The sequence below is a fragment of the Chiloscyllium punctatum genome, chromosome 36 (genome assembly GCF_047496795.1).
Source record: "Chiloscyllium punctatum isolate Juve2018m chromosome 36, sChiPun1.3, whole genome shotgun sequence".
NCBI classification, from domain to species: Eukaryota; Metazoa; Chordata; class Chondrichthyes; order Orectolobiformes; family Hemiscylliidae; genus Chiloscyllium; species Chiloscyllium punctatum.
Genome location: NC_092774.1, coordinates 9,364,409 through 9,389,993, shown reverse-complemented (window position 1 = coordinate 9,389,993; position 25,585 = coordinate 9,364,409). Strand labels below are relative to the sequence as shown.

At 51.4% G+C, this 25,585-nt stretch overlaps 2 protein-coding genes across 4 annotated transcripts; both read left to right on the top strand.

Annotated features, from left to right (window-relative positions):
• Positions 1-836: 836 nt before the first annotated feature.
• Positions 837-3,162, top strand: LOC140460220 (uncharacterized). Of its 3 annotated transcripts, none has more exons than XM_072554644.1 (2): positions 837-889; positions 1,981-3,162. In XM_072554644.1, the coding sequence occupies exon 2, from the start codon at positions 2,063-2,065 to the stop codon at positions 3,035-3,037; it is 975 nt and encodes a 324-aa protein (XP_072410745.1). In that variant the 5' UTR covers positions 837-889; positions 1,981-2,062; the 3' UTR covers positions 3,038-3,162. The 3 variants fall into 3 exon arrangements, with proteins under 3 accessions (XP_072410745.1, XP_072410744.1, XP_072410743.1); XM_072554643.1 differs by lacking the exon at positions 837-889 and adding an exon at positions 906-951; XM_072554642.1 differs by lacking the exon at positions 837-889 and adding an exon at positions 1,811-1,873.
• A 10,740-nt stretch (positions 3,163-13,902) lies between these two features.
• LOC140460218 (uncharacterized) lies at positions 13,903-16,701 on the top strand. Its single transcript, XM_072554639.1, has one exon. It carries the CDS (start codon positions 14,315-14,317, stop codon positions 15,731-15,733), a length of 1,419 nt encoding a protein of 472 aa, XP_072410740.1. The 5' UTR covers positions 13,903-14,314; the 3' UTR covers positions 15,734-16,701.
• Positions 16,702-25,585: the final 8,884 nt, after the last annotated feature.

Sequence of the window (25,585 nt, the reverse complement as noted above, 5' to 3'; positions counted from 1 at the left end):
GGTCTGGAGCAGTCAGGTGGGACTAGTTTCGTTTAGGATTATGCAGAAGTGGGCACGGCAGATGCTGAAGATTAGTGTGGTGCTGGAAAAGCACAGCAGGTCAGGCAGCATCCGAGGAGCAGGAAAAATCGACGTTTCGGGCAAAAGCCCTTCATCCTGAAGTGACCTGCTTTGCTTTTCCAGCACCACTCTGATTTCTGGGATTATGTTTCGGCACAGACTGGTTGGACCCAGGAGTGTGTTTCCTTGCTGTATGAGTCTGTGAATCATGCAGGAAGGAGTAGAAATGAAAACTGTTGGAGTGTCATAAAAATCCAACAGGATGGATGTTGGTTCGAGTCTGGTGATGCTAAGGGGAGGTGCAATTGTGTCATTGTTTTGTTTCCAGCACAATTACAGCGTCTGCAGAAATTTGCTCCTGGGGAGGGGAGCGAGAGGTAAAAATTGAGTCTGTTGCATAGTCACTCAGGAGTGAGGCAATGCAATTCATAGTCTAAAATTTCCCGATGAATTATTTGTACTTGGGGAGTGAGTTGCTGAGTTCCTTACGGGGATTTTTCTTCCGCAAGCAAAGCCGGCCCATTTACCTCACAATGGGGAGGCCGCATGATTGACAGGGTCCGAACCAATAGGGACGAGGGAATGGCTGGAGACTCTGCCGAAGCGCAGCGCCTCCAACCAATGGGAATGCAGAGAGGCGGGGCTGGAGCACTGGTCGGCCGCTGGTCCTCCGACCAATGGACGTGTTACGGGGGGGGGCGGGACTGGAGGCGCCGCGGGTCGCGCGTCCTCCAACCAATGGAGTGCAGACGGCGGGGCGCACGTGACCGTCACCGGACCGCGCAGCCGCATTGCCGCCGGGATCTCGGGCGTCCGGCTGGCGGAGTAGGTGAGTCGGGGCAAAAGGGATGGAGGAAAGCAACAAAGTCCGGGATTACTGCGGATTCTGAGGTTATTTTTCCGCAAATACTCAGTAAGGGGGGGGGGGGCCTCGGAACCCGAACTGCTTGCTCCGGGACCCCGCATTGGCAGCGGGCCCGGCTGCAGTGGCCGAGGCACCTCTCCGCCTGAGGCCGGGTTGGCCGCCGCCATCTTTGTAGGGGGCGACTTTGAGCGGTGTGCGCATGTGCGTCCACCCCTCCGTTCACCTTGATCTCTGGCCAGCACGATCCCACCAGCCTCCATCAGGTCACCCTTCAACCTCCTACACTCCAAGGGGTAGGGGGGTAAAAAAGGTCCCAGCCTCTGTTTATAACTCGAAACCGTCCAGTCCTGGCAACCTCCATGTAAATCATATCTGCAGCACTGCTGGTCTAATAACATCTCCCCTAGAGCAGGGTGACCAGGATTTTTTGTTTCAATTTTAGAATCCTGACAATGAGGAAACAGGCCCTTCGACCCAACCATCCCTCCAAAGAGTAACCCATCCCCCCACCCTACCCTTGTTTCCTATAGAACAAGGGGTAAATATAGGGAAGGGGGAATGGGTTACTCTTTGGGAATACTAATCTAATGCACCTAGCTCAACACTATGAGCAACTTAGCATGGCCAATTCACCTCACCTGCACGTCCTTGGACTGTGGGAGGAAACTGGAGCACCCGGTGGAAACCCTCGCAGACACGGGGGGTGGGGTGGGGGGCAAGAGAGTGTGCACATTCGACACAAACGCTGGAATTGAACTCGAGTCCCTGGCGCCATGGGGGGGGGGGGCAGCAGTGCTAACCACTCAGCCACCGTGCCACCTATACACAGTGCTCTCTCAAACCCCTTTTCGCAGAGTCAAAGACTACCACCCATTTTGATTCTGATCCGCAGTCCTCACTTGTTTTCCCACGGAGGACAGCGGATTCTCTTCCCCCTGATGGTCATTGGTAAACCGGATGAGATTTTACAACAATCCAGTAGATTTTACGGTCCAGTGGTAACCCCAGATTGATTCATTGCTCACTCTTGTGTTTTGTTTTCTCCCTTTTCTCAGGCAATGAGAAGGGAGGAGGGGCCGATCGGAAGCCGGAGTTAAAACGTCGCACCAGGAGCTGTTGCGGGCTGACTGCGGGGACATGGAAGGCGCCGGCGCCGGCGCCGCGGAGGGCGGAGGGAAACCGTGGAAATGCGGGGACTGCGGGGCCGGCTTCCGCTGCGCGTCGGAGCGGGAGGCGCACCGGCGGGGTCACACCGGCGAGCGGCCCTTCCCGTGCCCCGAGTGCGGGCGGGGGTTCAGCCGCGCCTCCACCCTGCGGCGGCACCGGCGGGTTCACACCGCGGAGCGGCCCTTCCCGTGCCCGCGCTGCGGCCGGCGCTTCAAGAGCCCGGGCGAGCTGACCTTCCACCAGCGCGCCCACACCGAGGAGCGGCCCTTCGGCTGCCCGGAGTGCGGCAGGGGCTACAAGAGCGCCGGCAACCTGGCGTCCCACCGGCGCCTCCACGGAGAGGAGCGGCCCTACGGCTGCCCCGAGTGCGGGAAGCGCTTCAGAAGCCCCGGGGCCCTGGCGTCCCACCGGCGCACTCACACCGACCAGAGGCCCTTCGAGTGCCCGGAGTGCGGCAAGAGCTTCAAGAGCCCCCGGGAGCTGGCCCGCCACCGGCTCGTCCACACCGAGGAGCGGCCCTTCCCCTGCCCGGAGTGCGGCAGGGGCTACAAGAGCGCCGGCAACCTGGCGTCCCACCGGCGGGTGCACTCGGACGAGCGGCCCCACGGCTGCCCCGAGTGCGGGAAGCGCTTCAAGAGCTCCCGGGACCTGGCGTCCCACCGGCGGGTGCACTCGGAGGAGCGGCCCTACCGGTGCCCGGGCTGCGGCCGGCGCTTCAAGAGCCCGGGCGAGCTGATCCTCCACCAGCGCGCCCACACCGACGAGCGGCCCTACCGGTGCCCGGAGTGCGGCGCCGGCTTCAGGCGCGGCTCCCAGCTGGCGGCCCACCGGCGGCTGCACACCGGCGAGCGGCCGTTCGCCTGCCCCGAGTGCGGGACGGGGTTCACCCGGCCGGCCTACCTGCTGAGACACCAGCAGCTCCACCGGGTGACCACGTCCGCCTAGATTTGCCGTTTAAACCCGGTGACCCTTCGGGGGTGGGGGGGGGCTGGGTTTATGCCGGACCAGTTTTTGAGGTGTTTGAAATATTCTGAGTGACACTGAAATAAATCAGCGTTGCGACAATTAAATATCCTGAACGTAATATCTTTCCTCATCCCACATTCCTCGGCTGTTTCTTCCTAGAAACTGAGTGGTGACCTTAAGAGAGTTTTTATAAAATCGTGAGGGGTATGAATAGGGTGAGTCTAAAATGAGAGGGTTAAGGTGAGAACAGAGGGGTTTAAAAGGACCTGAGGGGTATCTTCTTCGTGCAGAGAGGCTGGTGCGTGTATGCAATGAGCTCCTCAAAGGAGGTGGTGGAGGCTGGTACAATGACAACGTTTAAAAGGCATCTTGGATGGCGATATGATTAGGAAGGGCTCGGGGCTCAGTGCTGGTGATGGGACTGGCTGGATTTAGGATATCTGGTCAGCATGGACCAGTTGGATCGAAGGATCTGTTTCCGTGCTGTACAATTCTGTGACTCTCTGCTGCCTCCTCCAGCCTCACCTCCTGGAACTTCTGTGTCTCAGATACTTGAGACAATCCAGGCTGATCTGCTGCTGGCAGTGCTGATTCCGTCTTCCCCGCTAGCTCACTGGGACAGACCGCCTCTGAAGTTACTCCCTGTCTGAGACCTGAACTCACTTCTTCCTGCTGGGTTTCTGTCCACCTCCGTTCCACTGATCACAGTCCTCAGTGAACTGCACTGTTGAGCTTCCCCGCGTTTGCTGATCGCTCTCTCTCTCTCTCTCTCTCCTCATACCATCCCTCTCGCCTCTAAATCTGCTGAGCTTCAAACTTAAACAACCCCAATCCCACAAACTAATCCTCCAAATCCAACCTCCCTCTCCTCACCAAACTCCCTGAATCGGAAATGCCCTAGGATGCCCACCGTCACAGGATGTTTCTGGGAGAACAGACTCCAGATGGGGGGGGTCACAGGCAAATTGGGAGTAGAACAGAGTGTGGATGGGTTCACAGTCCATGACCAGGGTAACAGATTGGGAACTGTTTTCACAGGCTGTTGCTCGGGAAACAGAGTAAGGATGCGTTGACAGTCTGTTGACGTGGGGAACAGACTGTGGATTGGTTCACTGGCTGATGCCTCGGGAACAAAGCAGGGATTGGGTTTTAGATTAGATTCGATTAATTACAGTGTGGAAACAGGCCCTTCGGCCCAACAAGTCCACACCGACCCTCCGAAGCGCAACCCAGCCAGACCCATTCCCCTACATTTACCCCTTTACCTAACACTACGGGCAATTTTAGCATGGCCAATTCACCTAACCTGCACATTTTTGGACTGTGGGAGAAAACCGGAGCACCCGGAGGAAACCCACGCAGACACGGGGAGAATGTGAAAACTCCACACAGTCAGTCGCCTGAGGCGGGAATTGAACCCGGGTCTCTGGCGCTGTGAGGCAGCAGTGCTAAACACTGTGCCACCCACAGCCCCATGATCTATACGTGGCACTGTCGTTATTGGGACCCCCCCCCCTCAAAATATTCAGAAGATCATTTAGACTCTTAACTTTTTCTTATTTTAAAGGTAAATGTAAGGTGTTGCATTCAAACTACCAGATTCAAAGCAAAACACACTTTTCTTTTAGATCAGTTTCCCTACAGTGTGGAAATAGGCCCTTGGACCCATCAAGTCCACACCGACCTTCCAAAGAGTAACCCACCCAGACCCATTCCCCCACCCTACATATACCCCTGACTAATGCACCTGACACTACGGGCAATTTAGCATGGCCAATTCACCTGACCTGCACATCTTTGGACTGTGGGAGGAAACTAGAGCACTTGGAGGAAACCCACGCTGACCCAAGGAGATTGTGCAAACTCCACACAGTCAGTTGCCTGATTCAGGAATCGAACCCAGTCCCCTGGCGCCGTGAGGCAGCAGTGCTAACTACTGAGCCACCGTGCCACCCCAGATTATTTATTATAGTTAAGATATGTCTGTCTCTCTGGGGCTGTCTTTTTCTCTCTCTGTCTCTGTGTGTTTCTCTCTCTCTCTGTGTCTCTCTCCTGCAGGCAGCCAGGAGGTAAACAGGATGCTGTATTGGCCTGTGTAGAGAGACACCAGCTTCTGTCAGAGCAACGACAGGACTTTGTAACAAGTATCCTGCTGCTTTACTACAGTCAGAGGCCACGCAGGCTTGTCTACGTTTACTCTATTGTCTTTTGGACAAAGGAGAGCCCAGCTTTAAATCTGCCGACTGCCTGGCCAGTCAACACTGAGTTGCAATCAACTAGGCAAAAGTGAGGACATTTTTGAAGGTGAGGGAGATATTTTAAAAAAACACGGGCAAATGTTTCTCCCCAAGGTGGTTAGAGTCCTGAGGAAGTGGTGAATGTGGGTACAATTACAACGTTTAAAAGACATTTGGATAGATATAGAACATCACAGTGCACTACAGGCCCTTTGGCCCTCGATGTTGTGCTGACCTGTGGAACCAATCTGAAGCCCATCTAACTTACACTATTCCACTCTTGTCCACATGCCTATCCACTGACATTTAAAAGCCCTTAAACTTGGTGAGTTTACAACTGTTGCAGGCAGTGCGTTCCACACCCCTACTGCTGTCTGAGTAAAGAAACTACACCTGACATCTGACCTATATCTGTCACCCCTCAATTTAAAGCTATGTCCCCTGGATACATGAATATGAAATGTTTGGAGGGATATGGGCCAGGAGGTGGGACTAGTTTAGCTTGGGATTATGGTCAGCATAGACTGGTTGGACCGAAAGGTCTGTTTCCATGTTGTATGACTCTATGACTATACAACAAAAGAAAGAAGGAATTGGAAAAACTCAACTCCATTGGAAAACTTAGATTCCCTACAGTGTGGAAACAGGCCCTTTGGCCCAACAAGTCCACACTGACCCATTCCCCACATTTACCCCTGACTAATGCACCTTACACTATGGGCAATTTAGTATGGCCAATTCCCCTAACCTGCACATTGTAGGAGAAAACCCGAGCACCTGGAGGAAACCCAGGCAGACATGGGGAGAATGTGTAAACTCCACACAGACAGTCGCCTGACACAAGAAACAAACCCAGGTCCCTGCCACTGTGAGGCAGCAGTGCTAGCCACTGAGCCACTGTGCTGCCCCAAGTGTGGAAGATGGGGAGTTTGAAGACAATAGGGTACATTTTTTAAGGTGAGGGAGATATTTTAAAACAAACACACGCTGTAATGTTCTGTAACTTAACAGAATGATAAAGTAACTAATACTAATTGACTGTTCCAATATGGTAACTTCTCATAGACACATCCCTTGGCATAAATTCAGAATACAGGTAGTCCAGGAGGGAAAAGAAAAATTCTGAGAGTGTGGCAGCCAGGAAAGATTTACTGCAGCTTCCAACCCTGCTGAGACCCCAGCAAGTAAAAATAACTAAACTGAAAATCTCTGTTCTGTGAGTGATGAACTACGCCCAGCCAGGCTGCTTCTATTGTTCCAACCTTAAAAATAAACCCAAGGCCTTGCAAGCTGTTTACTCTAGTGGCTCTGGTAGACTGCTCGGCGTCTCTTCAAAACCTCTCTTGAAAAAGAAAACCCAGGATAAAATACACCCCTTCAACACCATCTTATTTCTGATCCATTTGTTTCCACTAGCTGTCATCACCGCGTGCTTATCTCCAGTGCCCCACCATCTTTCTCAGTTGCTAAATTATCAGCCTGTTTATCCCACGTCCAGAACTGATTGGCTGCGGCCTTCCCACCCTTGTTTGTTCAGTCGCCAGAACAAGTTCTGTTCTCTAATGGCCGAGGCATTTAGGGTGAAATGGCAGGGAAACAGACCCTTTGGTCCAACTCGCCCACACCAACTGGATATTCTAAAGTGATCCCGTTCCAGTTTGGCCCGTATCCTTTCTCGTTCATGTACCCATCCAGATGCCTTTTAAATGCTCTATCTGTACCAGCCTCCATCATAGAGGTGTACAGCACGGAAACAGACCCTTCGGTCCAACCCGTCCATGCCAACCCAGATCTCCCAACCCAATCTAGTCCCACCTGCCAGCACCCGGCCCATATCCCTCCAAACCCTTCCTATTCATATTCCCATCCAAATGCCTCTTAAATGTTGCAATTGTACCAGCCTCCACCACCTCCTCTGGCAGCTCATTCCATACACGTACCATCCTCTGCGTGAAAAAGTTGCCCCTTAGGTCTCTTTGATATCTTTTCCCCTCTCACCCTAAACCTATGCCCCTCTAGTTCTGGACTACCCCAACCCCAGGGAAAAGACTTTGCCTATTTATCCTATCCATGCCCTTCAATTTTGTAAACCTCTATAAGGTCACCCCTCAGCCTCCGACGCTCCAGGGAAAACAGCCCCAGCCTGTTCAGCCTCTCCCTGTACACCACTTCCTCTGGCTGCTCGTTCCCCACACGCACCACCCTCTGCGTGAAAAAGTCACCCTTCAGAAATCTTTTGCCTCTCTCATCTTAAATGTATACCCTCTGGTTTTAGACTACCCTGCTCTGAGGGACAAAAAAGACCTAGGGTATTCACCCCATCCGTGCCCCTCGTGATTTTATAAACCTCTATCAGGTCAAACGCCCAGCCTCCGATGCTCCAGGGGTAAAAAAAAAAGCACTGATGAACTAACGGGGTGATGAGGGAAAGGATTTTTGCGTGGCCTGTGGTAAGGATCTGCAATCTGCTGCCAGCGTGTGAGACAGGGGCATATAGGAAGGTGCTGCCACACTGTTCTTTAGTTGAGTTGTACTCTGCATTCAGTCATTGTCAAATGATTTACCCACAGACTGCAAGCATCAGTTGCATTGTCATTTTATTGATCACACAATATCTAGTACCACTCAGGAAGCGTGACACAGGTTACATTGAGAACCAAGAACATCTCCTCCTGAAGGGTGGAAGAACTTCCTGGTTGAAACACTTTACGATCATATTCTTAAAAGCAAGAGAGAGAGAGAGAGAGAGGATTATTCCCAACACCGGTGCCTTCCAGGCGAGGGATAGCGTTTGTACTCTCATCACCACCTGCAGGACTGAGAGATAAATGTTCGGAAGTCAGTGATTCCCAGGGAGCAGCTCAGACAGATGTGGGACAGCCGTCGGGCCCATTTAAATCCTCCCCGAGGCCGCATTGCTGATGCCAAACCAAAGCCTGTGGAAAGGAAGGCCTTTGTTTTTTTTTGTAGAAATTCCACTTCTTCAATAATCAGGGTCACCTTGTAATGTATTCAGCGTCAGGGCGCAGTTTCATTCAATCATAATCAGTATTGTCTCAGAACAATAATAATAATAATAATAATAATAAAGATCCTGTTACATCAGTGGAGCACCTCAAGTTCCTAAGAGAGATGATAACCCTCAATATGTCCCGGACTTCCCAGGTAGATGCGACAGTCAAGAAGGTACAACAACGCCTCGTCTTCCTCAGGCGGCTCAGGAGATTCGGCACAGCCGTAAGGACCCTCACCAACTTTTACCGATGCACCACTGAAAGCATGCTGTCCGGGTGTGCGACAGCCTGGTATGGCAACTGCTCTGCCCAGGACCGTCAGAAAGGTGGTGTGTGCACAGCCCAGACGATCACGGAGGCCAACCTCCCGTCCGTGGACTCCATTTATACATCTGTGGGAAAGGTTGCCAACAGCATCAAAGACCCCTCTCGCCCCGTCAGGAGGTGATACAGAAGCTTGAATGCACGCACCAGCAGGTTCAGGAACAGCTTCTTCCTGGCTGATATTAGAGTGGTGAACGGACTTTCTAACGTCAAATAATGCTGATCTTGCCTAGTGCACGTCCTGTGCAGTGTGCCGTGTACGCCTCTGCCGACGTTTTTTTCTCCTTACGGTCTGTATCTCCTTACTTACTCCAAATTGCCTATACCGCTCGTAAACAAAGCTTTTCACTGTATTTAGGTACACGTGACAACAAATCACATCAAACAATGTTCAGAGTCTGATAACATTAATATAGCTTCCTATTATGTTCATCCTCAGAGTCCGAATACTGAACATTCAGGAGACTGTCACGTTATTAAAACCCCGAGTAGTCTGGTGTCAACTGCAGCAATAATCAGGATGTTATTATGTAAATAAAGGGGCCTATTAATAATCAAGACTCTGTAACATTAATGAAAGGATCTAATGATTTAGACAGCTCCAGTTGCAATTATCAGTCACCCTCTCCTTTACTAAGCAAGAAGCGAATGTTCAAGACGAACTATTTATCTTTATTGTCAGAGTCCTATTACTTAGATTCTGGATTAGAGTGGTACTGGAAAAGCACAGCAGTTCAGGCAGCATCTGAGGAGCAGGAGAATCGACGTCTCGTTTTCCTGCTCCTATTACATCGAGTCAAACAGACCCTTCGGCCCAACCAGTCCATGCTGACCATAATCCCAAAGTGAACTCGCCCCACCTGCCTGCACTTGGCCCATATTCATCTAAACATCTCTTATTTATGTACTTATCTAAGCATCTTTTAAAAATGTTGTAACGGTCCCTGCATCTGCCACTTCCTCATCCCACACACAAACCACCCTCTTTTTTTAAATCTTTCTCCTGTCACCTTAAAAATGTGCCCTTTCGTCCTGAAATCCACCATCCTCGGGAAAAGACAACTACCAGTAACTCTATCAATACCCCTCATCATTCTATAAACCTCTATAAGATCACTCCCCAACCTCCTACCCTCCAGTAGAAAATCATCCCAGCCTTTCTCCAGAACTCAAATCCTCCATTCCCAGCAACATCCTGGTAAATCTCTTCTGAACCTTTTCCAGCTAATAATATCCTTCCTGCGACAGGGAGACCAGAACTGGAAACAGCACTCCAGGAGAGGCCTCACCAACATCCTGTACAACCTCAACCGAATATCTCCACTCCTACACTCAAAAAAAGGTCTGATCAATGAAGGCGAGCGTGCTAAACGTCTTGTTAACAGCCCTGGCTGTATGTGACGCAACCTTTAAATCAATAAATCAGGAGCCAGTTAAAGTCATTTGCTGATTGTGGATAATTCTGGTGGTATAACACGAATAATCTAAATGCTTAATCTTAAATATCTTGGCCTCCACAGCCCGCTGCAGCAATGAGTTCAGCAGAGATTCACCACTCTGGGTGTAGAAATTCTTCCTCATCTCAGATCTCCGTCATCTCCGTGGCTGTGCCCTGGGGTCCTGGTCTCTCCTACTCCCTGTCCACTCTATCCAAGTCTCTCGGCGTTCTGGAAGTCTCCAAGGGATTCCTGCCCCGCCTTCCCCCAAACTCTGTCAGAGTACAGACCCAGAGTCCTCAACCGCTCCTCACAGGACAAGCCCTTCATCCCTGGAATCGTTCTTGTGAACCTCCCCTGCAGTCCCTCTAGCACATCCTTCCTTAGATACGGGGCCCAAAACGGCTCACAATGTTCCAAATCTTGGGGGAGGTTAATAGCGGCAAAAGAGAGAAGTCAACTTGGGTTGCATCTCAGGAGTGAATCCCTTCCCAAACTCTGAGCACGTGAACGGCCTCCCTCCAGTGGGACATGGCTGGTGTGTCAGCGAGTCGGGTGACTGAGGAAATCTCTTCCGTTTCTCAGAGCCGGTGAGCGGCCTCTGCCCACTGTGGACTCACCGGTGTGTCAACAGGCAGGGTAACGGAGTGATTCCATTTCCTCACTCAGAGCTGCTGAACGGCCTCTCCCTGGCGTGAATCCGCCGGTTTGTCAGCAGGCTGGATAACTGAGTGAACCTCTGCTCACAGGCGGAGCAGGGGAACGGCCTCTCCCCGGTGTGAACCCGCTGGTGCACACGGAGGTTGGACGCGGAGCGGAACCTCTTGCCACAGCACGTGCAGCTGAATGGCCTCTCCTCGGTGTGAATGCGCTGGTGTGACCAAAGTCCAGAAGACTGACTGAATCCTTTGCCGCACATGTTGCAAGGGAACGGTCTCTCCCCAGTGTGGACCCGCAGGTGGGCGATGAGATCGGGGGGGGGGGGGGCGGGGGGGGTGCTGCCGGAACCTCTTCCCGCAGGAACCGCAGCCGAACGGTCTCTCCTCCGAGTGGACCCTCTGGTGTGAGGTGAGGCCCGCCCGACTGAGTGAAGCCCCTTCCCACACACTGAGCAGGTGAAGGGCCTCTCGCCTGTGTGAAGCCGCTGGTGCGCCATCAGGGTGGTGGACTGAGCGAACCCCTTCCCGCACGTGGAGCAGGCGAACGCGGCCTCTCCATGGTGTGAAGCCGGCCGTGCGCGGTGAGGTGGCTCGCGAACCCGAACCGCTTCCCGCAGGCCCCGCAGCTGAACGGCCTCTCCTCGGTGTGAGTCCGCTGGTGCAACATCAGGCTGGAAGATTGAGTGAATCCCTTCCCGCACTCTGAGCAGGAGAACGGTCTCTCCCCGGTGTGGTTGCGTTGATGGTTTTCCAGCATGGATGGATACTTCCCACAGTCCCTTCCCTTCCCACAGTCATCACATTTCCAAGGTTTCTCCATGTTGTGGGTATCCTTTTTCTTCAGTTTAGATGACAAGTCGAAGCCTCATCCACTCGGAGCACGTGTGTCTGGCTCTCTGACTGTTGAAAGTTCATTGCACAGTAAGTTCACTCTCGCTTAGATGGTGCTACCCCGGTCATATCGACGATCTCGATATTTTCCCACTGGCAGATCGGACAAATATTTCTCCTTTCACATTCACCGAGTGACTGTCAGAGCTTGACATGAAGTTTGGTTCAAGCTCCTCGACTGTAAATTTGCTCCTCGTCCTACCTGAAGGAAATGACAAAACTCTTCACTGCAAATTCAGTGCAATTCAGAACAGACTTTTCTGCCTACAGAGGTTTGAATCCTCACGCCACATGCACTCCCTCTTGCACTGCCTGAATTCAAAACCCACCTATTCAAACCTCCTAAACGTGAATGAAAAGCCTTGGAGTTCACAAACGGGCCCATCTTGTAAAGATTGCCACATCCCCATCTGAAACAGCAATGAGCGACGTTTTTGTTCTCCAGAGGTTTGGGGCTCCCCCGGAAAGTGGTAGAAGAACTTGACTCCTGAAAAACGCGGCAGTGGGAAGATATGGGCTGACTATGTGGAGTGATCAGCTCAGACCCTGATCTGATTGCACGGCAGCTCGGTGGTTAGCACCGCTGCCTCACAGCGCCTGTGACATAAGTTCAACTCCACTCTCGGGGTGACTATTTGTGCGGAGTTTGTGCATTCTACCGCCACCCCCCCAACTTGTGTCTGCATGGATTACCTCCAGGGACTCTGGCTTCCTCCCACAGTCCAAAAGATATGCAGGTTAGGGTGAGTTGGCCGTGATAAATTACCCAGAGTGCCCAGGGATGTGTAGGTTAGGGTGGATTGGCTGTACTAAATTACCCACAATGTCCAGGGATGTGCAGGTTAGGGTGGATTGGCCATGCAAAATCACCCATAGTGCTCAAGGATGTGCAGGTTAGGGTGGATCGGCCGTGCTAAATTACCCATAGTGCCCAGGGATGTGCAGGTTAGGGTGGATTGGCCGTGCTAAATTACCATTAGTGCCCAGGGATGTGCAGGTTAGGGTGGATTGGCCGTGCTAAATTACCCATAGTGCCCAGGGATGTGCAGGTTAGGGTGGATTGGCCATGCTAAATTACCCATAGTGCCCAGAGATGTGCAGGTTAGGGTGGATTGGCCGTGCTAAATTACCCATAGTGCCCAGGGATGTGCAGGTTCGTGTGGATTGGCCGTGCTAAATTCCCCATAGTGCCCAGGGATGTGTAGGTTAGGGTGGGATCGGCCGTGCTAAATTACCCATAGTGCCCAGGGATGTGCAGGTTAGGGTGGATTGGCCGTGCTAAATTAGCCACAGTGCCCGGGGATGTGCATTTTGAGGTGGGTTAGCCATGGGAAATGGAAGGTGACGGAGGGCAGGTTGGATGGGGCTGTTTGAGTCATCTGGGCTGGGTCAGTGTGGTCGCGATGGGCTGAATGGTCTGGGGGGCGGGAAACGAGGCTGGGGCTTCTGGGCGCGAGGCGACGGGATTGGTGACGGAGCAGGGGCACGGGACCCAATAGGGCTGGAGCGCGCGCGCACCTCGTGGGGGAGGGGAGGGGGTGGGGGGAAGGGAGTAAAAGAAAGGCCCTCCAACCAATCAGAGGGCGGTTCGAGAGGGGAGCCCAGTCCTGATTGGCCCATCGGCGCAAAGCACGCGCCCGGTCCCTCCCGTGGATCCGCGGCCGTTAACTGGCGCCGTATTCGAAAAAAAACAAACATCCGCCCGTTCGAGATGTCGGGCCGTTACCTTCTGCTACGGAGGTCGTTTACACACGACTCCTGCCCACGGGAGCTCCATGTCCCGCTGCCCGCGGACACCGCGGTCTCTCACCCGCTGGCAGTCGCTCCAACCCGTCCATCCGCCGCGCCGGCCAAAAGGGAGGTGGGTGGGGGGGGCGTGCCTGGAGGACCGCTGGTCCTCCAACCAATCGGAGCGAATCAGGAGGCGGGACTTGGAAGACAGCGCGTGGTCCTCCAGGCGATCGGTGTGAGTGAGGGGGCGGGGCTGGAGGTGCAGCGTGCGGCGGCGGCGGCGGCCGGTCTGTCAGCCAATCGGATTGTACGGGAGGGTCAACGGGGCAGGAGGACCGAGGGGCGGGGTTAGGTGGCTGCGTTGTCACGCGCAACGTGGGGGACCGGCCAATCGGAGTGAGCGCAGGGCGGGGCTTGTGCGCATTGAGCCAGGCGGCTGGTTCTCCATCCGTTCGGAGCGAATGAGGGGGCGTGACCGCAGGGCCGAGGGCGGGGCTGGAGGACCGGAAGGAGGGTGTGCTGCAACCAATTGGTGTCAATGAGGGGCGGGGCTTGGGTAGGACTCGCGTCCCCTCCCCAATGCCCCGCCGCCATGTTGGAAAGGGGTCAAGCAAACTGGGAGATACAACCTTAGTGGAGGTTTAGGTTGCACAGAAAGTAGAATTGTCCATTTTCCTTTCTATCCTATGGTGAGAGTAAGGTTTTGTTTTAAAATGTGCATCTCTTTCTACAAGGTTATCAGGAACAAGAATATGTACAGATAGGAAAATCCAATGACAGAATGGGAAAAGGTTTCCAACATCAATGACACTGGAAAAGCCCCAAGACACCCCCTACATACTCAACTGGTGAAAGGTTGGCTTGATTTATTATTGTCACATGCATCTGGGTACAAGCGAAGGATTTTGTTTATGCACGTTCACCTGCTCTTTCAGTTGAAAGGGATTGATGCAGGGAGTTAAAGATGTTTACCCGCCAACAAGCCCGCAATAGTGAGAGGCAACTCCGCACCAGCCCTGTGTGCGGGAAGGGATTCAGCGGGTCAGCGCACCTGGCAGAGCGCCAACAGACGCACCACAGCGACAGACCCTTCGGGTGCTCTCAGTATGGGAAGCGATTCGCGAGGCCTTTCCGAGACGCCGAGCACCAGCTGGTTCCGTCGGAGAAGAGGCTTTTCGAGTGTTCCGAATGCAAGAAGACGTTCAAGAAAAGCAGCGGCCTGCAGATCCACCGGCGCGCTCACGGGGGAGAGAGGCCGTTCGCTTGCGCCGAATGCGGGAAGAGATTCGCGCGCTTGTTCCACCTTCAGGTCCACCGCCACGTTCACACCGGGGAGAGGCCGTTCACTTGCCCGGTGTGCGGGAAGGGATTCGTCCAGTCCTCGGACCTTCAGAAACACAAGCGGGTTCACACCGGGGAGAGGCCGTTCGCCTGCTCCGAGTGTGGGAAGAGGTTCTCTGACTCGTCCCACCTCTTGACCCACCAGCGGGTTCACACCGGGGAGAAGCCATTCACCTGCTCCGAGTGCGGGAAGAGTTTCCCTCGTCTTTCCCATCTTGTGATACACAAGCGTGTTCACACTGGGGAGAGGCCGTATGTTTGTGCGGTGTGTGAGAGGGGATTTACTTGTTCCCACCACCTGCAGAAACACCAGTCTGTTCACACTGGGAGTAGGGCCTTCAGCTGCTCCCTGTGTGGAAAGTGTTTCACTCAGTCATCCAGCCTCCAGAGACATCAACGCACTCACACTGGGGAAAAGCCATTCACCTGCCCCGTGTGTGGAAAGAAATTTGCTCAGTCGTCTGAATACACTGAACACCAACGCGTTCACTCTGACAACAGACCTTTTAAGTGCTCTGAATGCGAGAAGACCTTTAAGAGAAAGCATGATTTGCTCAAGCATCAGTACGTTCATAGCGGGGAGAAGCCTTTCCCCTGCTCCGAATGCGGCAAGAGATTCATCAATTCATCCGATCTGGTGCGACACCAGGGCACCCACACGGGAGAGCGGCCGCTCACCTGCTTCATGTGCGGGAACGGTTTCAGTGACTCCTCCCACTTGCTGAGACACCAGCGAAGTCACACCGGGGAGAGGCCCTTCGCTTGCTCTGTGTGCCAGAAGGGGTTCACGCACTCGTCCAGCCTGCTGCGACACCAGCGCGTGCACACTGGGGAGAGGCCGTTCACCTGCTCGGTGTGCGAGAAGCGATTCACTCACTCGTTCAACCTGCTGCGACACCAGCGTGTTCACACTGGGGAGAGACCGTTCGCCTGCCCTGTGTGTGAGAAGAAATTTAGACACTCCTCCCACCTGCTGAGACACCAGCGCGTTCACATGTTGCCGGCAAATGTTGTCACGGCTGAGAATGAAATCCAGGACTGAATTCCTTCCCCCCGGCCTCTCCTTTATGACTCGCTCATTTTCAGTGCTTATGTCTTCGGTAAACACACAACCCAGTCGTTTTACAGGGACTGAATGTAAGTGTGTGTCCCACAGCACCTCTGTCACCCACAAGGTGCAAATCAAGGCTGCAAACTGCCTGCTAAATTAAAATCCCCTCAGGAAGTGGAATTAACAGCAGCCTGCAGACTGGTGAGGTTCCTGTGAAGCTGACAGTTATGCCTGTGCTGGTTTGTTATTGTAATGGAAACCACTGTCTCGGTGGAATTTTACCTGTCGTGAAATGAGTCTCGTGTCCGTGCTCACGTTGGCTGCGATGGTGTAGAACGGGTGGCGTTCAATGAGCTGGTCTTTGTGTGGAGATGTGAGATGTGTATGAAAGTGACATAGCCTTGTGCTCATAGTCAGAACAATGTGCAGGTCTCCTTGTGGTTTGAGTGGGGTCAGATGATCAATGTGAAAAAGTTAACTGTAAAATCCCCTGCCTACTTGCAGCCTGGAGAGAGCGGAACTCTGAATCTACTGTATTTTCTGTCTTGTCTGGATTGGATAACAATACTCTCCTTGTTACAGAACTGAGAGCTCTGAATTCACCGTACTATCCCAGTTCTCTGGTTCAGATAACCACACTTCATCTGTATCATCACAGAGCTGCAAATAAAGTCAGTGAGAGACAATCTGTTGTTGGGGTCTTGAGTATCTGGTGTCTGAAAGCACAAAGGTTTGACATTTAGAGTCCATGAGATATACACGGAAACACATCTCGGCCCAATCCTCCGGCTTACTTTTCACGAGACAGCGTCTCTTACCAAACCTACTGAGTGGACAGAACGTGGAAACGATCCCGACCGGAAGAAACTGTCCAGTCATTTGTTAATATTTCTCAACTGCAACCAGGTTCCAATTGTCACTTTCTGTTACATTAAAGCCAATAGCGGAGGGAGACTGACTATTCGAATATTGAAAGGTTGAGTTATAAAGATAGGCTGGGACCTTTTTGTTTTCTCTGGAGCATTGGAGGTTGAGAGGTGACCTTCTGGAGGTTTATAAAATCATGATGGGTATAGGTAAGGTGAACCGGTAGGTATCTTTTCCCTACAATGGGGGATTTCAAGACTTGGCCGGGGGCGGGGGGGCATATTTTTAAGGTGAGAGGAGAAAGATTTTAAAAAAGACATTGGGGGGGGGCAAGTTTGTTTTAAGCAGAGGGTGGTTTGTGTGTGGAGGGAACTTCCAGAGGAAGTGGTGGATGCGGGCACAGTTACAACATTGAAAAGACGGGACAGGAAACTTTTTTTGGAGGGATATGGGCCAGGAGCAGGCAGGTGACACTAGTTCCAGTTTGGGATCACGAACCAGTTGGCCCAAAGGGTCTGATTTTGTACTGTATGATTCCGTGACTCTCCAGGCTAAAGGAAACGCAATTTATACTAAGTGAGGTTCCAGTCATTGCAGGAAGGATGTGATGGCACTAGAAACAGTTATCACATTGTCAGATTCCGGGAATTCTAACTATATGTGGGGATAGACTGAGGTTGTTTCATCAAGAACAGAGGTTATTTTTAATGATGATAAAATTATGGGCCCAGATAGCTTGGAAAGACATCTGATTTGCAAGGTCAATAAACCCTGAGGCAGCGTTCAAAGTAAAGAGCTGAAAGGAGTGGAGGAAGGTCAAGTTGGAGTATTTCTCACTGCGGTGCTGGTGGGGGTGCTGGAATTCCCTGGAAGCGTGCTGGAGGTCCGCATTCCAAAGGACGATGGGCTAAGAGTTGGAAAGTGGGATCAGACTGCAAATATCACGTTCCGGCCAGCGAACGGAGGCTGAAAGGCCTTCCCCATGCTGTAAATTCTGTGACAAAAGGTGGTTCTTGTGTTGATATCCTGAGTCAGGCCTCGGCCCTGTCGTTTGCTTCCCAACGTTGACGCTATAGGGTGGGGTCAAGGTAGCAGGAGCAGTGAATAACATGTAATTGCCCGGAAACGCTGATCTTGTTTGTCAGGTTCTGTTTCAATCGCGTCTGCCGAACGTGGCCCTCCCCCAGCGCCAGTCTGCTGGAACAAGCTCCGAGTCCGCTTAGAGTCATAGAGATGTACAGCACTGAAACAGACCCGTCCAAGGCCGACCAGTTATCCCAATCCAATCTAGTACCACCTGCCAGCACCTGGCCCATATCCCTCCAAACCCTTTCCTAATCATATACCCATCCAAATGTTGCAACTGTACCAGCCTCCACCACTTCCTCTGGCAGCTCACTCCATACATGTACCACCCTCTGCGCGAAAACGTTGTCCCTTGGGGCTCTTTTATGTCATTACCCTATCAACCTAAACCTATCCCCCTCTAGTTCTGGACTCCCCCAACCCAGGGAAAAGACCTTGTCTATTTATCCTATCCATGCCCCTCATGATTTTATAAACCTCCATAAGGTCACCCCTTAGCCTTCAACGCTCTGGGGAAAACAGACCCGGCCTGTTCAGCCTCTCCCTGTAGCTCAAATCCTCCAACCCTGGCAACATTCTTGTAAATCTTTTCTGAACTCTTTCAAGTTTCACAACATCTTTTCGATAGGAAGGAGACCAGAATTGCACGCAATATTCCAACAGTGGCCTAACCAATGTCCTGCACAGCCACAACATGACCTCCCAACTCCTGTACTCCATACTATGACTAATAAAGGAAAGTACTGTATACCAAACACCTTCTTCACTATCCTATCCAACTGCGACTCCACTTTCAAGGAGCTATGAACCTGCACTCCAAGGTCTCTTTGTTCAGCTACACTCCCCAGGACCTTACCATTAAGTGTATAAGTTGGCTCTCAACTCTGTTCAAAAGTGGATGCTTTATTTCTGGAGTTAACACAAAGCTGATTTATTTGACTTTTATCAGAAATACCAATCCCTCCCCATCAAGAGTTTATTAACAGCAACAGATTGTGGTTCAGTCCCAGATGTGATTAGCTGCGAAATCTTGTCGTCAATCACAAACTGACTGGTGACTTGGGAGTTGGGAGGAGTGAATGAATCCCTTCTTACACACAGAGCAGGTGAATCATCTCTCCCCCAGTGTAAATTCACTGGTGTTTGGTGCGGTCAGGTGATCGCCTGAACTTGGTTCCCACAGCGAGTGAACCCTGAATGGTTTCCGATCAGCGTCAACACCTGTGAGAAACAAAGCTCACTCACTTCAATAATTTCAGTCCGAGACAAGATCTGAAGCAATCAGTATGCTTATTATACACTTGCAAGTGCGGTGCCTGGAATAGGGCACACAGAGCTTAGCAAGTACCTACCTTACATAGGACTCACCACTCCAAACCCGGTGCCCGTTACTATTGTTTATCTCTTGCCTTTTCCGGCCTTGTGCATAACAAGGTACAAGTTTTACTCGGCCATCTCACCACATCCTGCTGTGGCTCATTGTTAGGTATATCCTCCTTCACTATTATCTCCTTCCCCCCACCTATGCCACTTCCTCCCTTTCCCAAACCATATTGATCCTTATGACCTTTTAATTGGGGTTTGTTTTTGTGTTTTTGCAGAAGTGGGAAACAGATGCTTATAACTACTGCTTGTGCAAGCATATCTGGCTTAACCTACATCCTCACAGCACCTTATCTATTTGTCTACCATTGTTGGCAGGCACATTTCATTCTTGCATTCACACTTCAGCTAATACAAAAACAATTATATATTTCCTCCACATTGTTTTCATTCTTGTTGACTCAGCTCTTGGCTGAAACAATTACACACTGGTGTGAGTGCATTTACCTTGCATAAGTAATTATGATTGCAGAAGTAACACTACTTTACCTATATCCCACACACCTTAATGGCACATTCATTTCCTTGCCTCATCTGGGCATCGGAAAAAAAAAACCTCTCACCTGAGTAAGCTTACTATCATCTCATTAGTGAGCACATCTCTACCTCCGCCTGGTGTGGACAGAGAACGTGAAAGACCTCCCAACAGTGTGTACTCGCTGGCATTTCAACATGTCGGGTAAGGTTGGCTTGTTTTGTCATTCATTAGAGATCAATGCGTTGCTGGCTGGGCCCATCCCTAATTGCCCAGAGGGCAGTTAAGAGTCAACCGTGCATTACTATGGGTCTGGAGTCACATGTCGGCCAGACGGGGCTAAGAATGGCACAGTTTCCTTCGTGAAAGAATGTTCGTGAACCAGGTAGGTTCTTCCTCATGGATAACAATGGATTCACCGTCATAATGAGATGCTTAATTCCAGAGATTTACTGGATTCAAATTCCATCATCTGCCTTGGCAGGATCCAAACCCAGGTCCCTGGTACATTAGGTAGGTCCCTAGTTTAATAGCCCAGTGATAATTTCACTCGGCCGTTGCCTCCCCTCCACGTGTGGTACTAGAAAACAGACTCAAGCACTGATGTCTCAGCAAGTTGGAAAAGGTAGCGAATCACAGAGTCATATAGCACAGAAACTCACCCATGCCTACCAACTTTCCCAGACTAGACTAGTCCCGTTTGCCTGCTTTTGGCTCAAACCTCTCGACACCTTTCCTATTCATGTACCTAGGCAGGTTGTCTTCTCAGTGTTGTAACTGCACCTACATCTACCACTTCCTCTGGCAGCTCATTCAATGTATGCACCGTCCTCTGTGTGAAAAGGTTGCCCCTCGGGTCCCTTTTAAATCTTTCCCCTCTCACCCGAAACCTACGGCCGTTAGATTTGGACTCCGCCTACCCTGGAGAGAAGACCTTGACTCTTCACCTTATCCATACCCCGTCAAGCTTTTAATAAGGTTGCTCCTCAATCTCCGATGCTCCAGAGATGGCAGCCTCAAACCCTCCAGTCCTGGGCAACTTCCTTGTCAATCTTACCTGCACCTTCTCAAGTCTAACATCTTTCCTGTAGCAGGGAGACCAGAATTGAACGCTGTCTTCCAAAAGTGGCCTCACCAATGTCCTGTACAGCTGCACTTCCTGCAGCCTGGGCACTTAGTTGGTCTCTCCGTAGAACCTGGTGAGCCGGCAAGTGTGATTACCAACTCAGAGCAGGAGGATAGCCCGTCCCCAGTGTGACTCCGCTAACAGTTCAGACAGCGATCCAAAAGTCATAATCTCTACATTTCTCTTTCTCCCTCGCTCTCTTTTTTCCCCCTTGCCCCTCCTCCACTTGTGCCTCAACAGATCAGATGATTGACTGAAACATCACCCACCCAAACAGCACCCCTAGTTTCTCGCTGCTGTGAATGGTCCTTTTCCCGTTCCACTCTTGAAATCCAAAGCTGTTGAGGTTGCGAAGAAATTAAATCACTCTGTGTCGGATGGCTGGTATTTGTTTTCAGTTTTCCGTGAGTAAAGCCTCCGTTTCTGACATCCTGTGGCCTGAACGTGGGACAGACAAAATGGGTGAGAGAGAACCCCGCCGAAAACAGGTTGTGAAAGTGAGCGGAGTAAACCTGGAGCCGAGAAATTAGTGACCGCGGCAGGAGCTGGGGTTGTCCTGCAAAACACAACAAGTTGAGGTCATGTTGAGGTTGAACAGGACATTGGTGAGGCTTCGTCTGGAGCACTGCATCTAGTTCTGGTCACCCAGTTATCGGATATTATTCAGCTGGAATGGGTTCTAGAAGAGGTTTACCAGGAAGGTGCCACGTACGGAACGACTGAGTTATAAAGAAAGGCTGGATAGGCTGGGTCTGTTTTCACTGGAGTGTAAGAGGTTGAGAAGTGACGTTATAGAAGTTTATAAGATAATGAGGCGTATAGATAGAGTTAATAGTAGTTGTCTTTTCCCTAGAATGTGGAATTTCAAGACTAGGGGGCAAGTTTTTAAAATGAGAGGAGAGAGATTTAAAAAATATATAGGAGGCAATTTTTCTTACGCAGAGGGTGGCTCTCGAGTGGAATGAACTTCCAGAGGAAGCGGTGGATGTGGGTAAAATTACAACATGTAAAAGGCATTTGGATGGATACATGAATAGGAAAGGTTTGGAGGGGTATGGACCAGGAGCAGGCAGGTTGGGGACTAGTTAAGTTTGGGTTTATGTTTGGCACGGACAGGTTGGACAGAAAGGTCTGTTTCTTTGACTTTGTGGAACGACACAAGTAAAGGTAAAGTTTCCTGAGCATTACCAGACCCAAGGGCTGCTTTCTCATGAAAGAGAGAGAGACAGAGAGAGAGAGAGGACTGGTGGGGATGTAACTCCAGGGTCATCACGCCTCAAGTGAGAGGAAGGGTTGCGAAGGAGAGTCCTTTTGATAACCTCAGCCAGTGTGAGGATTGAATCCACACTGTCAGCATCGCTGTCCAGCCAGAATGAGCTAACAGGTAGTCAAGGCATGACATTGGCCTCGAATTGACAATTGCCCTGTACATAAAATGCAGGACAAATCCAAACCGGCCAGTTAACGCCCAATCAGGCTACTCTCCCTCATGAGCAGAGTGTGATGAAATACTCTCCATTTGCCTTGACTGGGTGCAGCTCCAACAACACTCAAGAAGCTCAACACCATCCAGGGACAAACCCACTGTTTGGCACCACATCCACAAACATCCACTCCCTCACCGCCAACGCTCAGTAGCAAGAGTCTGTGCCATCTTAAGGATACACTTCTGCAATTCACCAAAGCTCCTTAGACTACACCGTCCAAACCCATAACCACTGTCATCTAGAAGGACGAGGGCAGAAGACACATGGTATTACCACTCCTTGTAAGTTCCCCTCCAGTCCACCTCGCCAGTATGACTCGGATACATCTCATCTTTCCTTCACAGTGCCACTGGATCAAAGTCTTGGAACTCCCTCCCTAATGGCAGGGTGAGTCTCCCCACACTAAATGGACTGCAGAAGTTGGAGCTGAAGGTCATCAGCTCGAAACGGGCATTAAATGCAGCTCACCTTCCATGAGTTAAAAACACAAAAATTAAAATGCTCCTAATTGAACCTGAAGGGGAGGCAACCGCCTAACGGTACTATCGCTGGACTGTTACACCAGAGACCCAGATAATGTTCTGGGAGACAGGGTTCAAATCCTGCCACAGTGAACGGTGGAATACGAATTAAGTAAACACCTGGAATTAAGAGTCCAATGATGACCATGAATCCATTGTTGGAAAAACCCATCAGGTTCACTAACGACCTTTAGGAAAGGAAAATGCCATCCTTACCTGGTCTGGCCTACACGTGAATGCACAGCGATGTGGTTGACTCTTAATGGCACGGTAGCTCACTGGTTAGCACTGCTGCCTCACAGCGCCAGGGAGCCGGGTTCGATTCTGGCCTGGGGCGAACTGTCCGTGTGGAGTTTGCACATCCTCGTGGGTTTCCTCCGGGTGCTCCGGTTTCCTCCCACAGTCCAAAGATGCGCAGGTTAAGGTGGATTGGCTGTGCTAAATTACCCATAGTGCCCAGGATGTGCAGGTTAGAGTGAATTGACTGTGCTATAGTACCCAGGGATGTGCAGGTTAGGGTGATTTGTCCGTGCTAAATTACCCATAGTGCCCAGGGATGTGCAGGTTAGGGTGGATTGGCCGTGCTAAATTACCCATAGTGCCCAGGGATGTGCAGGTTAGGGTGGATTGGCCGTGCTAAATTACCCATAGTGCCCAGGGATGTGCAGGTTAGGGTGGATTGGCCGTGCTAAATTACCCATAGTGCCCAGGGATGTGCAGGTTAGGGTGGATTGGCCGTGCTAAATTACCCATAGTGCCCAGGGATGTACAGGTTAGGGTGGATTGGCCATGCTAAATTACCCCGTAGTGTTCCCGTTAGTGCATTAGTCAGGGGTAAATATAGGATAGTAGGGTAGGGTAGGGGAATGGGTCTGGATGGGTCACTCTTCAGAGGGTCGGTGTGGACTTGTTGTGCCATAGGGCCTGCTTCCACACTGGAGGGATTCTATTCCCTGGGCAATTGGGGATGGGTGACAAATTAGCCAGCGGTGCCCTCATCCCGTGAATGAATACAAAATTGTCGAGGCCTGGATGTGACGAACAGGAAAACCTAACCTTTGCAACCACTCGTGAGCTCGCTGGTGGACTCGGCAGGTTGGAAGACCAAGTGAATCCCTTCCCAGGCTCGGAGCAAGTGAATTTTCTCTCTCCGGTGGGTGAGCGGACGAGTTGAGATTACCGGCGGGAGTGGGCCCGGCACTTGGAGCAGCTGAATGGTCTCTCGTCTGTGTGAACACGTTGGTGACGGGTCAGATCCCCGGAACCCCTCTTGCACTCCCCACAACCGGGACATGTGAAAGATCTCTCATTGGTGCGAAGGCGCTGGTGATACTTAAGCTCCCCAAAACGTTTGGTGGCCCTTCCCACAGTCTGGGCATTTAAAAGGGCGCTCTTCACTGTGGAGATTTCGGGGGGGGGGGGGGGGAGGGGAAGGGAATACTTCAGCCCCCTGCAACTCCCTTCCCGCAATCCGAAAAATGTCTCTCATTGGTGTGAGCACGTTGGTGGTAGTAGATTCGGTCACTGGTACTCTTGCCACACTCTGAACACTTGAGGCGTCTCTCGTCCTTGTGAACGCGCTGATGGGACATTGGTAACTGAACCCTTTCCCGCAGCCTCCTCCAGGACTGTTGCACGGGTGTAGGGTTTCTCCCCCCACCCGTCCGAACGGTCCTTTCTCCCTCCGTGCACTGAATCCGATGACCTTAAGGGCTGAGCCGTCAGGTCCTTTGCCTGGGGAAGTTGATTCGAAACAGAGAGAAAGGCAGTAAGTGAGAACTCCGAAGAAAACACAACGGGAGGTTGCAGAATTGAGACGAACGAATCCGTGGGGCTCCCGTGAAGCAAAATGTGACCACTAAAGCTGCTGCCTTGTCGTGAAAAACAAACCCAACATGTTGACTCACACACTCCTCGGGGAAGGGAATCTATGCAAAATTCTGGAGGAGCGAGAGAGAGAGACACACACACACAAACAGGGTTAGAGAGTGGCGAGAGAGGTCGGCGCAAAAGAGAGGGATTTTATTTATGAATAGTCATTTGGCAGACTTGAGCGTTGCTGAAAACTGACGGATTTTTGTCTTGCACTCATCAGGACAATGCAAAAATTCCAATGAGGAGCAAAACCGACCTGTTTGAGAAGCGAGTGTTGATTGACTGATTGATTCATGCTGAATGCCCCAGTTAGTGATGATCGGCAGTCAACTCCCTAGGCTACGTTTAGATTTTTAAACTAGGTGGCACAGTGGCTCAGTGGTTAGCACTGCTGCCCTACAGCACCAAGGACCTCGGGCGACAATCTGCGTCTGCGTGGGTTTCCTCCAACAGTCTAAAGATATGTACGTTCGGTGGAATGGCTATGCTAAATTGCCACATAGTGTACAGGCTAGCCATGGGGAAATGCAAGATTACAGGGATTGGGTGGGGTGCTTTTCAGAGGGTCTGTGCGGACTCGATGGGCTGAATGGCCTCCTTCCATACTGTATGGTTTCCGGTGAATTCTGATGGGTCAGGGCATTGCCCTTTGGGAATGAGCCAGGGAATAGTTGACATCTATCTATCTGACTCTATTATCTCATCTGGGAAACTCACTAGCTGCTCTACGCAAAGTGAAATTAATGTGACTGTAAAGTTCTGTCGTGGTCACAGGACCCTACAGCTCCATTTGATTTCGATCTGGGCGCACATGCACCCTGCTCCCTGCCCAACCAAGATGGCGGCTGTTAACCATGGCCTTTTCTGCGAACTGGGATCTTCGGCTTCTTAACTGGGGTTTCTGGTCTCCCCTCCGTCCACTTTCCATACATTCCCCTCCCCCCGATCAAGCAAAATCTAAAATCACATGACACAGGAGCAGAATTACACCATCTGGCCCATCAATACTGCTGTGCCATTTTT

Coding starts and splice junctions, on each gene's coding strand:
- LOC140460220 (XM_072554643.1), top strand. CDS start 2,113: ATGCGGGGACTGCGGGGCCGGCTTCCGCTGCGCGTCGGAGCGGGAGGC.
- LOC140460218 (XM_072554639.1), top strand. CDS start 14,315: ATGTTTACCCGCCAACAAGCCCGCAATAGTGAGAGGCAACTCCGCACC.